Source organism: Scardinius erythrophthalmus (assembly GCF_964197995.2).
Source record: "Scardinius erythrophthalmus genome assembly, chromosome: 4".
Lineage (NCBI taxonomy): Eukaryota > Metazoa > Chordata > Actinopteri > Cypriniformes > Leuciscidae > Scardinius > Scardinius erythrophthalmus.
Window position 1 is genome coordinate 801,855 of NC_138224.1, and position 20,000 is coordinate 821,854.

Genomic DNA, 20,000 nt, shown 5'->3' on the forward strand with positions numbered 1-20,000 from the left:
AGCACAGTGCCACCTAGTGGTCAGGAGAAATGAAAAAAGGGATATTTTTGCTTATAACTTCTGAACAGTTTGACCAAAAATCTTTAGATTTAGACAGTATCTCATTTTCCCATAGAGAGATAGACAGACAGACAGATAGACAGATAGTCATGGTATCAAATGTTCACACATTCTAATTTGTTGCACTGTTTATTTAAATGTAAGTTATGTTATAATATTTTATTATATTATTTTGATGTTTTTAATTATTATTCTATGTATTCCAAGCTTTCGCAATATTGTATTATTTACAGTCATGCCAATAAAGCAATTTTAAATTTGATAGATAGATAGATAGATAGATAGATAGATAGATAGATAGATAGATAGATAGATAGATAGATAGATAGAGGAAATTAAATCTGCAGACAAAATTTACAATTAAAAATGATTAAGTAGAGCCTAATTGTCATTATATATGTATAAATAGTGCAATATTTAATGCACAACACATAAACAGACCACAATCTATGATATTGAATTTGATAATTCAGTAAATGTTATTAATATATAAATATATGAGGATGATGTAAAGCAGGTTTGTTCATGTGATGAGGTTCAGTCTTCTTGTGTTCAGAGATTCAGGGCGGGGCGACAGACGCGCGCGTCTCAAACCTCGCTTCACTGCCTAGATAGTGAACATGTGAACAGCGTGTGCGCGTCGCCGGGGATCAGAACCGAAGCCCAGACAGTGAACAATGGAGGATTAGAGACGCGACCAGAGAGACACAAACCAGAGCATCAGAGCCTCCTCGCGTCTCCATCATTCCTCCGTCCCGCAGAACCGAACACACACACCGAAACCGAGCCGAACACACACACCGATACCGGGAACACGGAGCCGAACACACACACCGACAACACCGAGCCGAACACACACACCGATACCGGACACACCGAGCCGAACACACACGCCGATACTGGGAAAACCGAGCCGAACACACACGCCGAACCGCACACACACCCGACCCCGGCCGATGGACGGAACACACGCGCTCTGACGGAGATCTGCACTCGTGGATGTTCGGCTCGGTTCGGAGGTTCGATCGCTCGCTATTGTTCGGATGTGCGACGCCGAGAATCAAAGAGTCCGATTGATTCCCGAGCGAACATGAATTATTCTGCTCTCCGATGGGGTTCATCGCCTTGCCTCTTCATCTTCATCTTCATCATCATCATCATTCAGGTGCGTGTTTTCTTCTAATCTATAGGTATAAATGAGCGTTTACATGGAGCGTTCATTACACACGCGCGTCATTAAATCAGCTCATGTCTGGCTAGATGTGCGTGTGCGTGTGTGTGTGTGTGTGTTTGTCTGAACTGATGCGAGTTACACGTTCAGAATCTGCTACAATATTCCTGCAGGCGAATCTGGGTCACACAGATGAACGTGTTTATGTGTGTGTGTGTGTGTGTGTGTGTGTGTGAAGCATCAGTCGGCTTTCACTCACGGTTCCTGCTGCACAGGAAATTAAACATTTATTCTAAAAAAAAAAACAATATTGTATATGATAATTTTTATTATGCATTTATTTGGATATTATTATTGTGCTAATATTATTATTATGATATTTTTATTGGGATATTAATAATAATTATGATATTTTTATTGGGTTATTATTATAATGCTATTTTTATTTAGATATAATTATAATTATTATTAAACAAGTGATATAGCTTATAAAAGGCTTAAAGCTCATTTAGAATCAGCATTTTTTAGTCAAAGTCTGCAGGAATTTTCCAGTCGATTTCAAGTGTGTGTGTGTGTGTGTGTGTGTGTGTGTGTGTGTGTGTGTGTGTGTGTGTGTGTGTGTGTGTGATTGATTGGGAAAGACACTGAACTGAGAGCCAGACATGACTCAGGCTCAGTGAATATGACTTTATGAGTGACACAGTTCAGCTCAGGCCTTTGAATCAGTCGTTTAGTCTATAGAATATGAACATGAATTCATGATTAATGAAGGATTGCAGTCTTTCTCTTCACTGGATGTTGTGTGGTGGAAATCATGGTGTGAAAAATGATGATATATGATGTTACAAGTGAGAATGTGTTGTTTTTGACATCCACCTGTGTGTGTGTGTGTGAGTGAGTGAGTGAGTGAGTGAGTGAGTGAGTGTGTGTGTGTGTGAGAGAGAGTTTGTGAGTGAGTGTGAGAGTGTGTGTACGCGTGTGTGTGTGTGTGTGTGTGTGTGTGTGTGTGTGTGTGTGTGTTAGTCAGCCATCAATAATCACACATGATCTTCAGTTGTTCCCTCAGTGTGTGAAGCTCCTCAGGTGATGGAGAAGTTGTGATGTGGTGGAGAAGTTGAGATGGAGAAGTTGTGATGGAGAAGTTGTGATGTGGTGGAAAAGTTGAGATGGAGAAGTTGTGATGTGATGGAGAAGTTGAGATGGAGAAGTTGTGATGGAGAAGTTGTGATGTGATGGAGAAGTTGTGATGGAGAAGTTGTGATGTGGTGGAAAGTTGTGATGGAGAAGTTGTTATGTGGTGGAGAAGCTGTAGTGGAGAAGTTGTGATGGAGGAGTTGTGGTGGAGGAGTTTTTTGTGATGGAGGAGTTGTGATGGAGAAGTTGTGATGGAGAAGTTGTGATGGAGAAGTTGTGATGGAGAAGTTGTGATGCGATGGAGTGATGGAGAAGTTGTGATGCGATGGAGTGATGAAGTTGTGATGTGATGGAGTGATGAAGAAGTTGTGATGTGATGGAGTGATGGAGAAGTTGTGATGTGATGGAAAAGCTGTGATGGAGGAGTTGTGATGTGGTGGAGAAGTTGTGATGTGATGGAGAAGTTGTGATGTGATGGAGAAGTTGTGATATGATGGAGAAGTTGTGATATGATGGAGAAGTTGTGATGTGATGGAAAAGATGTGATGTGATGGAGGAGTTGTGATGTGATGGAGAAGTTGTGATGTGGTGGTGAAGTTGTGATGGAGAAGTTGTGATGGAGGAGTTGTGATGTGATGGAGAAGTTGTGATGTGGTGGAGAAGTTGTGATGTGATGGAGAAGTTGTGATGTGATGGAGAAGTTGTGATGTGATGGAGAAGTTGTGATGTGATGGAGAAGCTGTGATGGAGAAGTTGTGATGTGATGGAGAAGCTGTGATGGAGAAGCTGTGATGGAGAAGTTGTGATGGAGAAGTTGTGATATGATGGAGAAGTTGTGATGGAGAAGTTGTGATGTGATGGAGGAGTTGTGATTTGATGGATAAGCTGTGATGTGGTGGAGAAGTTGTGATGGAGAAGTTGTGATATGATGGAGAAGTTGTGATGGAGAAGTTGTGATGTGATGGAGAAGTTATGATGTGATGGAGAAGCTGTGATATGATGGTGAAGTTGTGATGGAGAAGTTATGATGTGATGGAGAAGTTGTGATGTGATGAAGAAGCTGTGATGGAGAAGTTGTGATGTGGTGGAGAAGTTGTGATGGAGAAGTTGTGATGTGATGGAGAAGTTATGATGTGATGGAGAAGCTGTGATGGAGAAGTTGTGATATGATGGTGAAGTTGTGATGGAGAAGTTATGATGTGATGGAGAAGTTGTGATGTGATGAAGAAGCTGTGATGGAGAAGTTGTGATATGATGGAGAAGTTGTGATGGAGAAGTTGTGATGTGATGGAGGAGTTGTGATTTGATGGAGAAGTTGTGATGTGGTGGAGAAGTTGTGATGGAGAAGTTGTGATGTGATGGAGGAGATGTGATAGAGGAGTTGTGATGTGATGGAAAAGATGTGATGGAGAAGTTGTGATGTGATGGAGGAGTTGTGATGTGATGGAGAAGTTGTGATGTGGTGGTGAAGTTGTGATGGAGAAGTTGTGATGGAGAAGTTGTGATGTGATGGAGGAGTTGTGATGTGATGGAGAAGTTGTGATGGAGAAGTTCTGATGTGGTGGAGAAGTTGTGATGTGATGGAGAAGCTGTGATGGAGAAGTTGTGATGTGATGGAGAAGCTGTGATGGAGAAGTTGTGATGGAGAAGTTGTGATGGAGAAGTTGTGATGTGATGGAGGAGTTGTGATTTGATGGAGAAGTTGTGATGTGGTGGAGAAGTTGTGATGGAGAAGTTATGATGTGATGGAGAAGCTGTGATGGAGAAGTTGTGATATGATGGTGAAGTTGTGATGGAGAAGTTATGATGTGATGGAGAAGTTGTGATGTGATGAAGAAGCTGTGATGGAGAAGTTGTGATATGATGGAGAAGCTATGATGGAGAAGTTGTGATATGATGGAGAAGTTGTGATGTGATGGAGAAGCTGTGATGGAGAAGTTGTGATGGAGAAGTTGTGATGTGGTGGATAAGTTGTGATGGAGAAGTTGTGATGTGGTGGAGAAGTGATGGAGAAGTTGTGATGTGATGGAGGAGTTGTGATTTGATGGAGAAGTTGTGATGTGATGGAGAAGTTGTGATGTGGTGGAGAAGTTGTGATGTGGTGGAGAAGTTGTGATGTGGTGGAGAAGTTGTGATGTGATGGAGAAGTTGTGATGTGGTGGAGAAGCTGTGATGTGATGGAGGAGTTCTGATGTGATGGAGAAGTTGTGATGTGATGGAGAAGTTGTGTTGGAGAAGTTGTGATATGATGGAGAAGTTGTGATGTGATGGAGAAGCTATGATGGAGAAGTTGTGATATGATGGAGAAGTTGTGATGTGATGGAGAAGCTGTGATGGAGAAGTTGTGATGGAGAAGTTGTGATGTGATGGAGAAGTTGTGATATAATGGAGAAGTTGTGATGTGATGGAGAAGTTGTGATATGATGGAGAAGTTGTGATGGAGAAGTTGTGATGTGATGGAGAAGTTATGATGTGATGGAGAAGTTGTGATGTGATGGAGAAGTTGTGATGTGATGTGATGGAGAAGTTGTGATGGAGGAGTTGTGATGTGATGGAGAAGTTGTGATGTGATGGAGAAGTTGTGATGTGGTGGAGAAGTTGTGATGTGGTGGAGAAGTTGTGATGTGGTGGAGAAGTTGTGATGTGGTGTAGAAGTTGTGATGTGGTGTAGAAGTTGTGATGTGGTGGAGAAGTTGTGATGTGGTGGAGAAGTTGTGATGGAGAAGTTGTGATGGAGAAGTTGTGATGGAGAAGTTGTGATGGAGAAGTTGTGATGGAGAAGTTGTGATGGAGAAGTTGTGATGGAGAAGTTGTGATGGAGAAGTTGTGATGTGATGGATAAGCTGTGATGTGATGGATAAGCTGTGATGTGATGGATAAGCTGTGATGTGATGGATAAGCTGTGATGGAGAAGCTGTGATGTGATGGAGAAGCTGTGATATGATGGATAAGCTGTGATGGAGAAGCTGTGATGTGATGGAGAAGCTGTGGTGGAGAAGCTGTGATGGATAAGCTGTGATGGAGAAGCTGTGATGTGATGGAGAAGCTGTGATGTGATGGAGAAGTTGTGATGGAGAAGATGTGATGTGGTGGAGAAGCTGTGGTGGAGAAGTTGTGATGTGATGGAGAAGTTGCGATGTGATGGAGAAGTTGCGATGTGGTGGAGAAGTTGTGATGGAGGAGTTGTGATGTGATGGAGAAGTTGTGATGTGATGGAGAAGTTGTGATGTGGGGGAGAAGCTGTGATGTGATGGATAAGCTGTGATGTGATGGATAAGCTGTGATGGAGAAGCTGTGATGTGATGGAGAAGCTGTGGTGGAGAAGCTGTGATGGATAAGCTGTGATGGAGAAGCTGTGATGTGATGGAGAAGTTGTGATGTGATGGAGAAGTTGTGATGGAGAAGATGTGATGTGGTGGAGAAGCTGTGGTGGAGAAGCTGTGGTGGAGAAGTTGTGATGGAGAAGTTGTGATGTGATGGAGAAGTTGTGATGTGATGGAGAAGTTGTGATGTGGTGGAGAAGTTGTGATGGAGGAGTTGTGATGTGATGGAGAAGTTGTGATGTGATGGAGAAGTTGTGATGTGGTGGAGAAGTTGTGATGGAGGAGTTGTGATGTGGTGGAGAAGCTGTGATGGAGAAGTTGTGATGGAGAAGTTGTGATGGAGAAGTTGTGATGGAGAAGTTGTGATGTGGTGGAGAAGCTGTGATGTGATGGATAAGCTGTGATGGAGAAGCTGTGATGTGATGGAGAAGCTGTGGTGGAGAAGCTGTGATGGAGAAGCTGTGATGTGATGGAGAAGCTGTGATGTGATGGAGAAGTTTTGATGTGATGGAGAAGCTGTGATGGAGAAGTTGTGATGGAGAAGATGTGATGTGGTGGAGAAGCTGTGATGGAGAAGCTGTGATGTGATGGAGAAGCTGTGATGGAGAAGTTGTGATGGAGAAGATGTGATGTGGTGGAGAAGCTGTGATGTGATGGAGAAGCTGTGATGGAGAAGCTGTGATGGAGAAGCTGTGATGGAGAAGCTGTGGTGGAGAAGCTGTGATGGAGAAGCTGTGATGTGATGGAGAAGCTGTGATGGAGAAGTTGTGATGGAGAAGTTGTGATGGAGAAGTTGTGATAGAGAAGTTGTGATGGAGAAGTTGTGATGGAGAAGTTGTGATGGAGAAGTTGTGATGTGATGGAGAAGCTGTGATGTGATGGAGAAGTTGTGATGGAGAAGATGTGATGGAGAAGCTGTGATGGTTGTGATGTTTCAGGTGCAGGCGTTTCTCCAGTGATCTATCGCTGCTTGTGTGTTTTGAGCTCAGAATAACAAATATCTGATTGTCCTATAATAATGTTTTCATAAATCATCTGTTTGCTCTCAGGAATGACGAGTAAGGCTGTTCGATTCGGACTTTAGTTCACACCATCGACTCTTCATTCTGATTCCTGTTTGGTTTTATAAAGATTTGATCTGTTATATCAGTGCTCCGGTTATGAACTTCAGTAGATGTGGAGATGAAATGCTCTTAAATCATCTTGGGTTTGTTTAATATAACGTTCACACACTTTACATGTCATTGAAGTTTCAGCACTTGAATAGTTAAAGCTGCTCTGAAGCGTCGAGCTGCTAGTTAGCTATTTAAACTGACGCACTATATATCGGCCGCCATATCGGTATCGGCCGAATGTGTCCATTTTACTGTTATCGTTATCGGCCTGATAAGAAAATGTGGCCGATATATTAAAGCCGATAAATAATGTATTATATCCTTCAGCTGAGACTCTTCAGATGCGCACTGTTCAACATGATGGATTTGAATTGCTGGAAATATGATTGGAATCCCTTCAAAAAGGAAAATACGGTTCAGTGCAAGTCTGTCATATCGGCTACATAACATCATAATGAGAACATTATTATAATTGTGTGTTTGGGACGAGGCTTTTAATGGTGAGACTTTTGTTTTTATAATCAGGCTCTCAAAAATTATATAAAAACTTGGATTTAGATTTATCACCCAATATATCGGTTATCGGCTTTCAAATATAAAGAATTATCGGTTATTGGACACTATTTTCATATCAGTGCATCTCTAATTTTAACCAGGCACTGGATTATAACGCTGGGTGAGACCGTAACACTGATCTGAGGTCAGTCTCGCTCTTCTACATCAGACGCATGCAGATGAAGATCATGGGATTAGTTAAACGTGTGTGTGTGTGTGTGTGTGTGTGTGTGTGTGTGTGTGTGTGTGTGTGTGTGTCTAAATCTGAAACGCTCCTCTTTCATCCATCAATACATAATACATGAACCATCAGTGATTCGCTGCTCATCCCATAAACGCTCCATCAGCAGAATGACTGTCAGAGCGGAAAACGGGAAACGCCAGTGATAGTCTGGAAGAGACTTTAGCGGGAAATCTTTATTAAACCTTCAGGCATTCAGGAGTTTACATCATCATTAGGGTTGGGAATCGAGAAATCCAATTCCAATTCAGGAATCGGATACTTGTTATAAAATTAAAATTTCGATTCCTCTTATCGATTCCTCTGTGGGAATTTCAATATGAGTTTAAACACTGAAGTGTGAGAGACTCCGTGTTCATGTGTATCAGTGTATCAGTGTATCGGTGTATCGGTGTATCGGTGTATCGGTGTATCGGTGTATCAGTGTATTGGATCCGTGCAGCTCTTAAAGTGACAGTCATAAACTGCAGTGTTATTTACATTTGATTACAGTTTCTGAACCTGAAAATCTTAAAACATTGTTTATTTCAATCGTATCTTTGCTCAGTTTTATCTATTTGTTGCGATTGTTAATTTTTTATTTGTTCTTTGTTAATAACTGAGTGTTTCCTTGTCTTTAATAATGCTTTAGTTTATATTAGTTCTGCTAGTTGTTCTTCTATGGTGTTTTTAAAGCACAGGCAAACGCTCCTTGTGTAAGTGTTCTTTAGCCTGATGATTTCTGTTCATGATATTCAGAGACAATTACATGTTTTGCAATAAGACTAAATGCGAATGATATCTAAGTTTTTTTGTTTTTACATTATTGGAATCAAAATAGGAATCGGAATCATTAAAATTCAAACGGTCCCCAACCCTAATCATCATATAAATGTGTGTTATGATTTCCAGTAGTTGGCTGATATTGTACGGCAGTGAGAGACGTGTGAGTGTGAAAAGCCCCTTCAGCCGCTGAATGTGTGTGTCATTGATGCTCTTTGTCATCATTCATGAACACACAGGCGGCCATTGAGCGCGTCGTTCGTGACGCTCAGTGTGTTTCCATGAAGACTGACACACACACTCCGGCTTTCACTGAGGATCCGATGGGATTCTCTGATGCAGAAACCACTGCGACTTCAGCTGTGATTGATCGGCTCTGTCAAAAGCCCGACAGAAAGAGAAAATAGAAGAGTTTCCTGCTAAAGTAACTCTATTGAATGGTTTAGCTTGTTTCCGCCACAGAATAGAAAAAAGAAAAAAGATAATTGTGACTTAATATCTTGCAATTTTGACTTTAGAACTCTTAATTTTGAGTTTTTATATACTCTATAACTCATATTTTTGAGTTTATATGTTCTGATAACTCCTTATTGTGAGTTTATACGGTATAAAACTCATAATTGTAAATTCATATACTCTATAACTCATTTTTGTAATTTTGTAATTTTGAGTGTATCTCTAACTCATATTTTTGAGTTTACATACTCTGTAACTCATGATTGTGAGTTTATATACAGTAGTCTATAACACGTATTTTTGTTTTATGTACTCTATAACTCATAATTGTGAGTTTATATACTTTAACTTGTATTTTTGAGTTTATATACTCTATAACTCATGATTGTGTTTATATACTCTATAACTCATATTTTTGAGTTTATATACTCTATAACTCATGATTGTGAGTTTATATACTCTATAACTCGTATGTTTGTTTTATATACTCTATAACTCATAATTGTGAGTTTATATACTCTAACTTGTATTTTTGAGTTTATATACTCTAACTCATGATTGTGAGTTTATATACTCTATAACTCGTATTTTTGAGTTTATATACTCTATAACTCATAATTGTGAGTTTAGGCTATATACTCTAACTTGTATTTTTGAGTTTATATACTCTATAACTCATAATTGTGAGTTTATATACTCTAACTTGTATTTTTGGGTTTATATACTCTAACTCATGATTGTGAGTTTATATACTCTATAACTCATATTTTTGAGTTTATGTACTCTAACTCATATTTTTGAGTTTATATACTCTATAACTCATGATTGTGAGTTTATATACTCTATAACTTGTATTTTTGAGTTTATATACTCTATAACTCTTGATTGTGAGTTTATATACTCTATAACTTGTATTTTTGAGTTTATATACTCTATAACTCATAATTGCCTGATTATATTCTCTATAACTAGTATTTTTGAATTTATATATTCTATAACTCATATTTTTGAGTTTATATACTCTAACTCATAATTGTGAGTTTAGGCTATATACTCTAACTTGTATTTTTGAGTTTATATACTCTATAGCTCATAATTGTGAGTTTATATACTCTAACTTGTATTTTTGGGTTATATACTTTAACTCATGATTGTGAGTTTATATACTCTATAACTCATATTTTTGAGTTTATATGCTCTATAACTCATGATTGTGAGTTTATATACTCTATAACTCATGATTGTGAGTGTATATACTCTATAACTCATATTTTTGAGTTTATAAACTTTATAACTCATGATTGTGAGTTTATATACTCTATAACTCATGATTGTGAGTTTATATACTCTATAACTTGTATTTTTGAGTTTATATACTCTATAACTCTTGATTGTGAGTTTATATACTCTAACTCATATTTTTGAGTGTATATACTCTATAACTCATAATTGTCTGTTTATATTCTCCATAACTAGTATTTTTGAATTTATATATTCTATAACTCATATTTTTGAGTTTATATACTCCGAACTCATAATTGTGAGTTTAAATCATGAATTGCGAATTTTGATCGATAGAAATGTAAGAATGGAAGTTATAAAGTCGAGATTTAAACTCAATTCTGAGAAAAAAGTCACAATTCCGACTTCTAAATGTTGTTTATTCCGTGGCGTAGCGAATCTTCCATTGTTTCGTGATGTGTTACAGTGATATTTCTGTCTAGTGGTTAACCATCACTGTACAGTATTAGATGACAGCACATGATGAGATGATATGGACTGGTTTGTGATGTCGTGTGTATAGTGTTGGTCACATGACTCTCCTCCAGCACAAAGACTCTTGTATCTCGACTACAGACGCTTGAAATCGATTCTGTACAGTGTGTTTTTACAGTTTCCCATGAGTCTCAGCGGTCACATGTTTCTCACAGACACACGTCTAATGTTCCTGAACTAGGAGAACTCGTCAAACCTGAAAACTCAAATCAAAGGAAAGAAATAAGAAATTATTTTTGTTTACATTATTTTCATGATGAATTCTCAACAAAAATATTATTTTAAAACATTTTAGTATTATTTATAAATACTATTTTATAAACAAAATATAATATACATTATTGTTCAAATGTTTGGAGTCAATAAGATTTGAAAGAAATTAATACTTTTATTCATCAAGGATGAATTAAATTAATCAAAAGTTACAGTAAAGACATTTATAATTTCACAAAAGATTCTATTTCAGATAAATGCTGTTCTTTTGAACTTTCTATTCATCAAATAATCCTGAAATATGAAAGGTATGACAGTTTCCACACTGTTTTCATCATTACTAATTATCATAAATGTTTCTTGATCATCAGATCCTCATATTAGAGTGATTTCTGAAGGATCATGTGACACTGAAGACTGGAGTAATGATGCTGAACATTCAGCTTTGATCACAGGAATAAATTACACTTTACTGTATATTCACATAGAAAAAATATGATTTACATTATATTAATATTTCACAATATTACTGATCACAGTAATGAGATTTTAGAGAAAAATGTGTTTTATTTTTTATGAAAATAATGTTGTCACCTTCATTTATATAGCGTTTTTAACTATATAGATTGTTTCAAAGCAGCTTTGATGTGATGGCGCCAAACATCTTAATGTTCCTAAAATGTAATATTTTATATAATATTTTTTTATTTTTATCTGTAGACTGATTTTACTGTGTTTTTGGTGATCATGTTCCCTGTTCACAGACTCAAAAGAGAGCAGAAACCCTTCAGAGTCAGAGCTGTCAATCAAACACTCCTGTGGGGGGTGGGGGGTGGTGGGGGGGGGGCTCTGATTGGCTGAGTCAGTGTGTGTGGGCGTGTCTCTGGACCTCCTGTGGATCCCGTGGGAGGAGTGTGTGTGTGTGTGTGTGTGGAGCGTGACGCCAGCGTGGGCTCTTTGTTGTGTGGGCGAGTGACGGACCATCCTCACACACTCGACATGACAGTGTGTGTGTGTGTGTGTGTGTTTGTTTACTTTAATTAAACGCCAGAGGAACATGTAATTAAAGCACCTGAACACTAACGGCTGTTCGGCCGCAGAATGAGCTCATGCCAGGAGTGTGTGTGTGTGTGTGTGTGTGTGTGTGTGTGTGTGTGTGTGTGTGTGTGTGTGTGTGTGTGTGTGTGTGTGTGTGTGTGTGTGTGTGTGTGTTTGTTGTGGGCCGTTAATCTTGAGATCTGTGTCTCTAGAACACAAAGCTCACACTGGGTTCTGCGGCAGATCATTATTAGTGCGACTCGACTTTCTGAAGGATTAAAGCTCAGAGAATCTTCATCCTCCTCTTCCTCTCCTCCTGCTGATCGTTCTCTCGTTACTGATGTTGTTCTGCTGTCTCTGAGCGGCTCTGTTTGCATGATAATGTCAGCAGCTGTGTGTGTGTGAGTGTGTGTGTGTGTGAGAGTGTGTGTGTGAGACGGCCTCCGTCATTCAGTGCGTGACCTTCCATTCATCTGTGAACTATAGACTCAACTGTGTGAGAGAGAGAGTGTGTGAGTGTGTTGTGTCTGAATGTGAGAGTGTGTGTGTGTGTGTGAGTGAGCCTGTGTGAGATAGTGTGTGTGTGTGTGTGTGTGTGTGTGTGTGTGTGTGTGTGTGTGAGAGAGAGAGAGAGAGAGAGTGTGAGAGTGTGTGCGTGTACTTGTATGTGTGTCTCTGTGTGTGAGTGAGAGTTATAAGGTCACCCCCACACACAGACACATCACTCATGCACACACACACACACACACACACACACACACACACACACACACACACACACACACACACACACACACACACACACACACACACACACACACACACACACACACACACACACACACACACACACACACACACACACACACACACACACACACACACACACTCTCTCTCTCTCTCTCTCTCTTTCTCACACTCAGACACACACACACACACACACACACACACACTCTCTCTTTCTCACACTCAGACACACACACTCACACACACACACACACACACACACACACACACACACACACACACACACACACACACACACACACACTCTCTCTCTTTCTCACACTCAGACACACACACACACACACACACACACACACACACACACTCTCTCTCTCTCTTTCTCACACTCAGACACACACACACACACACACACACACACACACACACACACTCTCTCTCTTTCTCACACTCAGACACACACACACACACACACACACACACACACACACTCACTCACACACACACACACACACACACACACACACACACACACACACACACACACACACACACACACACTCTCTCACACACACACACACACACACACACACACACACTCTCTCTCTCTTTCTCACACTCAGACACACACACACACACACACACACACACACACACACACACACACACACACACACACACACACACACACTTCCCTGAAGGAAACAGACCAATCAGAGTTCAGTATGCAAATATGCGCATCACTGTCGGCTACATTTGAAATGCTGAACGTTCCATCAGTGGAAGTCGAAGGAGAATTTTAATTTTTAAAATCGAATTTAAAAGTTTACCGTCGACTTCCACTGATGAAACATTCAGCATTTCAAATGTAGCCGACAGTGATGCGCATATTTGCATACTGAACTCTGATTCGTGAGCTCAACTCAAAGATCTAAGACTTTTTCTATGTACACAAAAGGCCCATTTCTCTCAAATAATGTTCAGAAATCTGTCATAATCTGTGTTAGTGAGCACTTCTCCTGTGCCGAGATACTCCATCCTGCTCACAGGTGTGGCGCATCGAGATGCTGATGAGACAGCATGATTATTGCACAGGTGTGCCTTAGGCTGTCCACATAAAAGGCCACTCTAAAATGTGCGTGTTTCTGTATTGATGACATCATCAGGCTGAGTCTGTCCATGGGTTATTGATGACATCATCAGGCTGAGTCTGTCCATGGGTTATTGATGACATCATCAGGCTGATGTGGTTTGCAGTGATGGTTTATATATCAGCGACTGATGCGGTTCTTCTTCTTCTTCCTCAGAGCGCGGCTGCGTTCCAGGTGACGTTACTGGACGACGAGCGCATGCTGATGTCACTGGACTCTGATGACGTGAGGCCTGACGTGTCGGTGTACGCGGTGCGAGTGTCCGGAGAGCCACACACACACACACTGATGTTCCCGCGCCCCGCCGACACTCAGACGCTCCCGCCGCCGCTAGAGTTCAACGCCTCGTATCACGGCCTGTGTTACTCCATCAGTCTGATGATCGGGAACCACAGCGCGTCCAGAGTCGTCAGAACCATCGCTGTGATGACCAGTGAGACAGCTGTCAATCATCAATCAAAAGAAAACAAGAGAAATCAACTTACATATAGCATAATCCAAGAGAAATAAACCTAATAAAAACATTCATAAAGAAATTAGTAAATAAACAACCATTTTCATTAATTAATTAAAATAGGCATTAATAATCAACAAATAAAAAGAAAATATTTGTAAATAACAATAATAATAATAATAATAATAATTAAAATAGGCAATAATAATTAATAAATGATAAAACATTTATAAATTAATTAGTAGCAATAATAATAATTTTAACAATAATAAATTAAAATAGGTATACATAAAGCAATATATAAAAATAGTAAATAAATTAAATTTATGATTATAAATAATTAAATACTAAATAAATTGAAATAAGTACACAATAAATACACAATATCAATTAATAAATAAACATAATACATTTATAAGTAAATCAGTAAATAACCATAATAAGAATGAATGAATTAATTAAAATAGCCATTAATATTAAAAAATAATAAAACATTTGTAAATAAATTCATAAATAAATAACAATAATAATAAAGCTAATAATAATAATTAATAAATCAAATAAAACATTTATAAAGAAATAGAGTAAAAATAATAAATAAAAGTAATAAATTAATGAATCAAATAAAAAAACAGTAATATTGATATATAATTGAACATATAAATGAATTAATAACTAAATAAGTCATTTGAATATGCTTATTTAATTAAATATTAAATAAATTAAATAAGCAAAACAGTTCATTAATTATACATTTTATATATAATAATATATTTTTAATTAATTAATTTATAACTGTTTTATGTTTATTTATTCACACATTATAATATAATATATATAATTTATTATATTTAATTTTAAATAGGCAGTAATAATTCATTTGAATTGTTATATTGCTACCATTATTATAACATGACTGACACCAGGATGTCCACAAATATTAAATGACTTTGTCTTCAATGACAGCAAAGTGCCTTCAGTCCTGTATTAAAGAGATGCCACTGATTGTTCAGTCTCCTGTACAGCTTCTCCAGTGTGACGTGTGTGTGTGTGTGTGTGTGTGTGTGTTCAGAGCCTCTTCCTCTAGACAGTGTAGAGATGTCTGATTACGGGCCGTCTCCGGAGACCGCTGTGGTGTTTCAGATGCGTTCCCCGGAGCGGAGCATCTTCAGCAGAGTGAACATCAGCTTCAGCGAGGGCCGCCAGCAGCGCTACATGCTTTATAAAGGTGCGCTTCCTCCTGTCCCGTCAGCGCTGGGCATCCTCTGCCTTTTTCAAGACCGGTGCCAAAATCGCTACTTATAAAACGGATAGTTCCGGTCCTTGATTCTGATTGGTTGAGCCGCGTTCGAAGCCGTAGTAAATGACTCCACACACACACACCTGTGACCCCGTTACACTAGTGTTACTCCACAGACACACACACACACACACACACACACACACACACACACACACACACACACACACACACACACACACACACACACACACACACACACACACACACACACACACACACACACACACCTGTGAGTGCGTTACACTAGTGTTACTCCACAGAGAAGAAGAGACAACATGTAGAAGCAACAGGACATTTCTGAACGGTTAGTTGATGAATTTATGTATCTGATGTGTAGTTATCTTCTAGCCATTGATTAGCATATTGTGTCATGATAATCTATAAATCGTGTTCAGGGGGCGGGGTTTATGTAAATTCTAGGGTTGGTGATGTCACTAACCCGGGAGGAATGTGGTGTAGTCTCTACCAGCCGTTTGTTGTAGTCCATAAAAAGTGATTTCTGTAAAAGTGAATATCTCCCTTTGCTCTGAACTTTGAGCGTTGTAAGTTTGCAGATGTTGTTTATGATCAAACAGCAACATTACACACTAACTAAAGTTATAACTAAATAACTCAATCATAATCAACCACCCCTTTTAAAAGGATCGATTTGGCACCGGTTTAGGAAAAACCCCAAACGACCCCCGACCCTAATCTTCATCTCTCTCTGTCTGCAGATTTCCACAAAGGGAGGACGGTGTTCAAGCACTGGCTGTCGGGGGTGTGTTACAGCAACATCACGTTCCAGCTGATCTCTGAGGCCACGGTCAACAAGAGCTCGATGATCAGCCGGAGCCCGATCCTCCTCGAGCCCCGACAGCACCGCACCGGTACCACTCCATCTTCATCATCTTCATCATCATCAGGGTTTCAGATTAACACCCGCCAAATGCGGGTACAAATCAACAGTGGCGGGAAACACCGGCTACGTTTACATGCACAACTTGTGTTTCAATCGGACTGAATTCATTCCAATCTGAACGTAGTGTTTACGTGAACGCTAAACATGTGATCGGGTTGATGTGTGTGTTTATGTCACAAGCTTCAAATCGGAATATATATAGTTTCCCACTGTTTGCACATAATTATTATTTTCCTACATTGGTTCTTTTTGTTTTAAACAGCAGAATTAATATTTATAAGTTTCTGGTCATAATTTGGAGGCGATGAGCGTATGAACTGTTGTGCCTCTGCTTATATTGATCACACAGTAAAACTGGCCAAAACCAGTCGTGTGTGGATGAGAGTCTGAAACCAGCACTGACTCTGAGTGACAGGAGGATTATAGGAGGACGAGACACTCGTTTATACGACACTTTATCAACAGGAGGAACAGCTCGTCATACGTCATTGTGCTATTTCTGTCATTACACTATTTCTACATCATTTTCTACGTCATTACACTATTTCTACGTCATTATACTATTTCTACATCATTACGCTATTTCTACGTCATAACGAGATTTCTACGTCATTTTCTATGTCATTATGCTATTTCTACGTCATTACGCTATTTCGACGTCATTTTCTACGTCATTATGCTATTTCTACGTCATTGCGCTATTTCTATGTCATTACACTATTTTTACGTCATTTTCTGCGTCTTTATGCTATTTCTACGTCATTACACTATTTCTGTCATTGCGCTATTTATACATTAAGCTATTTCTACGTCATAACGCTATTTCTACATCATTATGCTATTTCTACGTCATCACGCTATTTCTATGTCATTACACTATTTTTACGTCATTTTCTACGTCTTTATGCTATTTCTACGTCATTACAATATTTCTGTCATTGCGCTATTTATACATTAAGCTATTTCAACGTCATAACGCTATTTCTACATCATTATGCTATTTCTACGTCATCACGCTATTTCTACGTCATTACGCTATTTCTATGTCATTACGCTATTTCTACGTCATTACACTATTTCTACGTCATTACGTTATTTTTACGTCATTATGTTATTTTTACGTCATTACGCTATTTCTACATCATTACACTATTTCTACGTCATTACGCTTTTTTGCTATTTCTACGTCATTACGCTATTTCTACGTCATTACGCTATTTTGACGTCATTTTCTACGTCATTATGCTATTTCTACGTCATTGTGCTATTTCTATGTCATTACACTATTTTTACGTCATTTTCTACGTCTTTATGCTATTTCTACGTCATTACACTATTTCTGTCATTGTGCTATTTATACATTAAGCTATTTCTACGTCATAACGCTATTTCTACATCATTATGCTATTTCTACGTCATCACGCTATTTCTACGTCATTACGCTATTTCTACGTCATTACGCTATTTCTATGTCATTACGCTATTTCTACATCATTATGCTATTTCTACGTCATTACGCTATTTCTACATCATTACGCATTTCTACATCATTGAGCTATTTCTACATCATTGCGCTATTTCTACATCATTACACCATTTCTACATCATTGAGCTATTTCTACATCATTGCGCTATTTCTACGTCATCGCGCATGCGAAGTCCTTTCAGTTTCGGTTTTCAATCTGATCAAGTGTTCACATGTTCTCTCGATCGGATTCGAAAAGGAATAAACCGCCCCTTTCAATCTGATCGAAATTCCATTGGGATCGAGCTCAATCGGATCGATTACGGTGTTTTACATGAAGGCATTTTAGTCTGATTGAGCCGTCAATCCCATTACTAACGGATTATTTGGTTTGTGTAAACCTAGCCTCTGTCAAATCACGAGCCAATTTGGCGTGTTACTTATGTTTACTCACTTTGCTGGAAGTTTGTGCAAGTCACACACAAGCGCAAATACTGCGCAAATTCTGATCATCATGATATATTAAATGCAGCGTATTGCGCAGAATCTGCTCATATCTGGCTTTACTCAAACACACACGTCACTACGCAACACATAACGGCGCGCTTGCTCATTTGCATTGAAGCAACTTAAAAATTTAGTAGCCAAATTGGCCAGTGAGTGAAAAAGTTAATTTCAAACCCTGATCATCATCATCATCACATGACCTTTAATTAGCGCTGGAGTCACTGAACGAGGTCGTGAGCTGTGGATGAACCTCGTCTGTGCTGTGAATTATTAATGAAAACTCTCCGGATTCACAGCAAGATGCTAATTATCCAAACCCGTCGAGAGACTAATGAGCGAGCAAAAATGTTTTGCTTCAAGAAAATCCTGTTTTTAGTTCATAGATATTTTAACTCATTATTACCCACAAACGCTCATTACTGTAATTTGAAAGAAAAACTAGACTGAGTCTGTAATGATTTTATTTAAAATAATATTTTATATCCTGGTAACATAACTGTATGACAGTCACTGTTGAAAATAATATGAATTATGAAAAACTAATAATTTGAATAATTAATAATATTAATAATTAATAACTTTTTTTAGTTAATAACATTTTTTCTCAAATTGTGTTCTTAAAAATAATTAGATTATTATTTATTTAAATGAATATTTTTAGATTTTTTAGATTTTGTATACCACATTTGGTTTTATCTGACAATATTAAAAGCAAAAATTATACATTGAAATTGAATAAATAAATGTTGAAATCACCTTTGGAAAAAATATTGTCATATTCAAAATATGTATATGAAATATAATTTGAAAAAAATTCTTTAATAATTACACTTTATTATTTTTATTTAAATTAATTTTATATACTACCGTTAATCTAATTTTAATTAAAAAAAAATCAGTGCTGGCTTAAAAATATAGTCATATTTCAAAATATGTATATGAAATTTCATTTTAAAAATATTCTTCAATAATTACACTTTATTATTTTTATTTATTTATTTAAATTAATTTTATATTCTATATACTACTGTTAATCTGATTTTAATAAAAAAAAAATCAGTGCTTAAGAATCCATTGAAAATATGTATTTGAAATATATACAGTTTTTCATCAATAATTACACATAATTTAATTTGCTCGTTTTTATTTGAGTAATCAATGATAAATGATGTTTTCTGTCTGCAGTCCCAAACCCTCCTCTCAACGTGTCCCTCAAAATCCTCCAGCTCAGCGGATCTGACCCGCACGGGGCCGTTCTGAAGGCGTCCCACAATGCATCATTCCTCCGCAGGACACGTGACGCCCCTTCAACCGAAGAACAGGAAGGGGCGGATCCTGATGAGGTGGGCGTCACCCAAACGCCCCTGAACGAGTCCGTAACCGACGGTGACAGCAGCACAACCGAACCCACACATGACAACAGCACTGATCATCTGTGGGCGGAGCCTATGGGAAGCCCCGCCCCCACCGAGGAGGAGGAGGAGTTTGTCAACGCAGTGCTTCCAGAATACGAGGACTCTAACGAGCCGGGTTCAGCCATGGATATGAACTTTGACCCCAGAGTGAGGCTGGATGTGACCTTTGACCCCAGAGTGAGGCCCAATCCACTGTCAGTCCTGCTGGAGCTGCGC

The 20,000-nt window shown here is 38.5% G+C and overlaps 1 protein-coding gene across 4 annotated transcripts in view; it reads left to right on the forward strand.

Annotated features, from left to right (window-relative positions):
* Positions 1-852: 852 nt before the first annotated feature.
* ptpro (protein tyrosine phosphatase receptor type O) overlaps positions 853-20,000 on the forward strand; it is a 54,756-nt gene continuing 35,608 nt past the window's right edge. For all 4 annotated transcript variants that reach the window (XM_081363327.1, XM_081363323.1, XM_081363325.1 and 1 more), the window contains exons 1-5: positions 853-1,225; positions 13,896-14,172; positions 15,266-15,421; positions 16,213-16,365; positions 19,555-20,000. The exon at positions 19,555-20,000 is cut by the window's right edge and continues 61 nt beyond it. In XM_081363327.1, coding sequence (XP_081219453.1) covers positions 1,151-1,225; positions 13,896-14,172; positions 15,266-15,421; positions 16,213-16,365; positions 19,555-20,000 — 1,107 coding nt within the window. In that variant the 5' untranslated portion in view covers positions 853-1,150. The remainder of the gene's footprint in view (positions 1,226-13,895; positions 14,173-15,265; positions 15,422-16,212; positions 16,366-19,554) is intronic.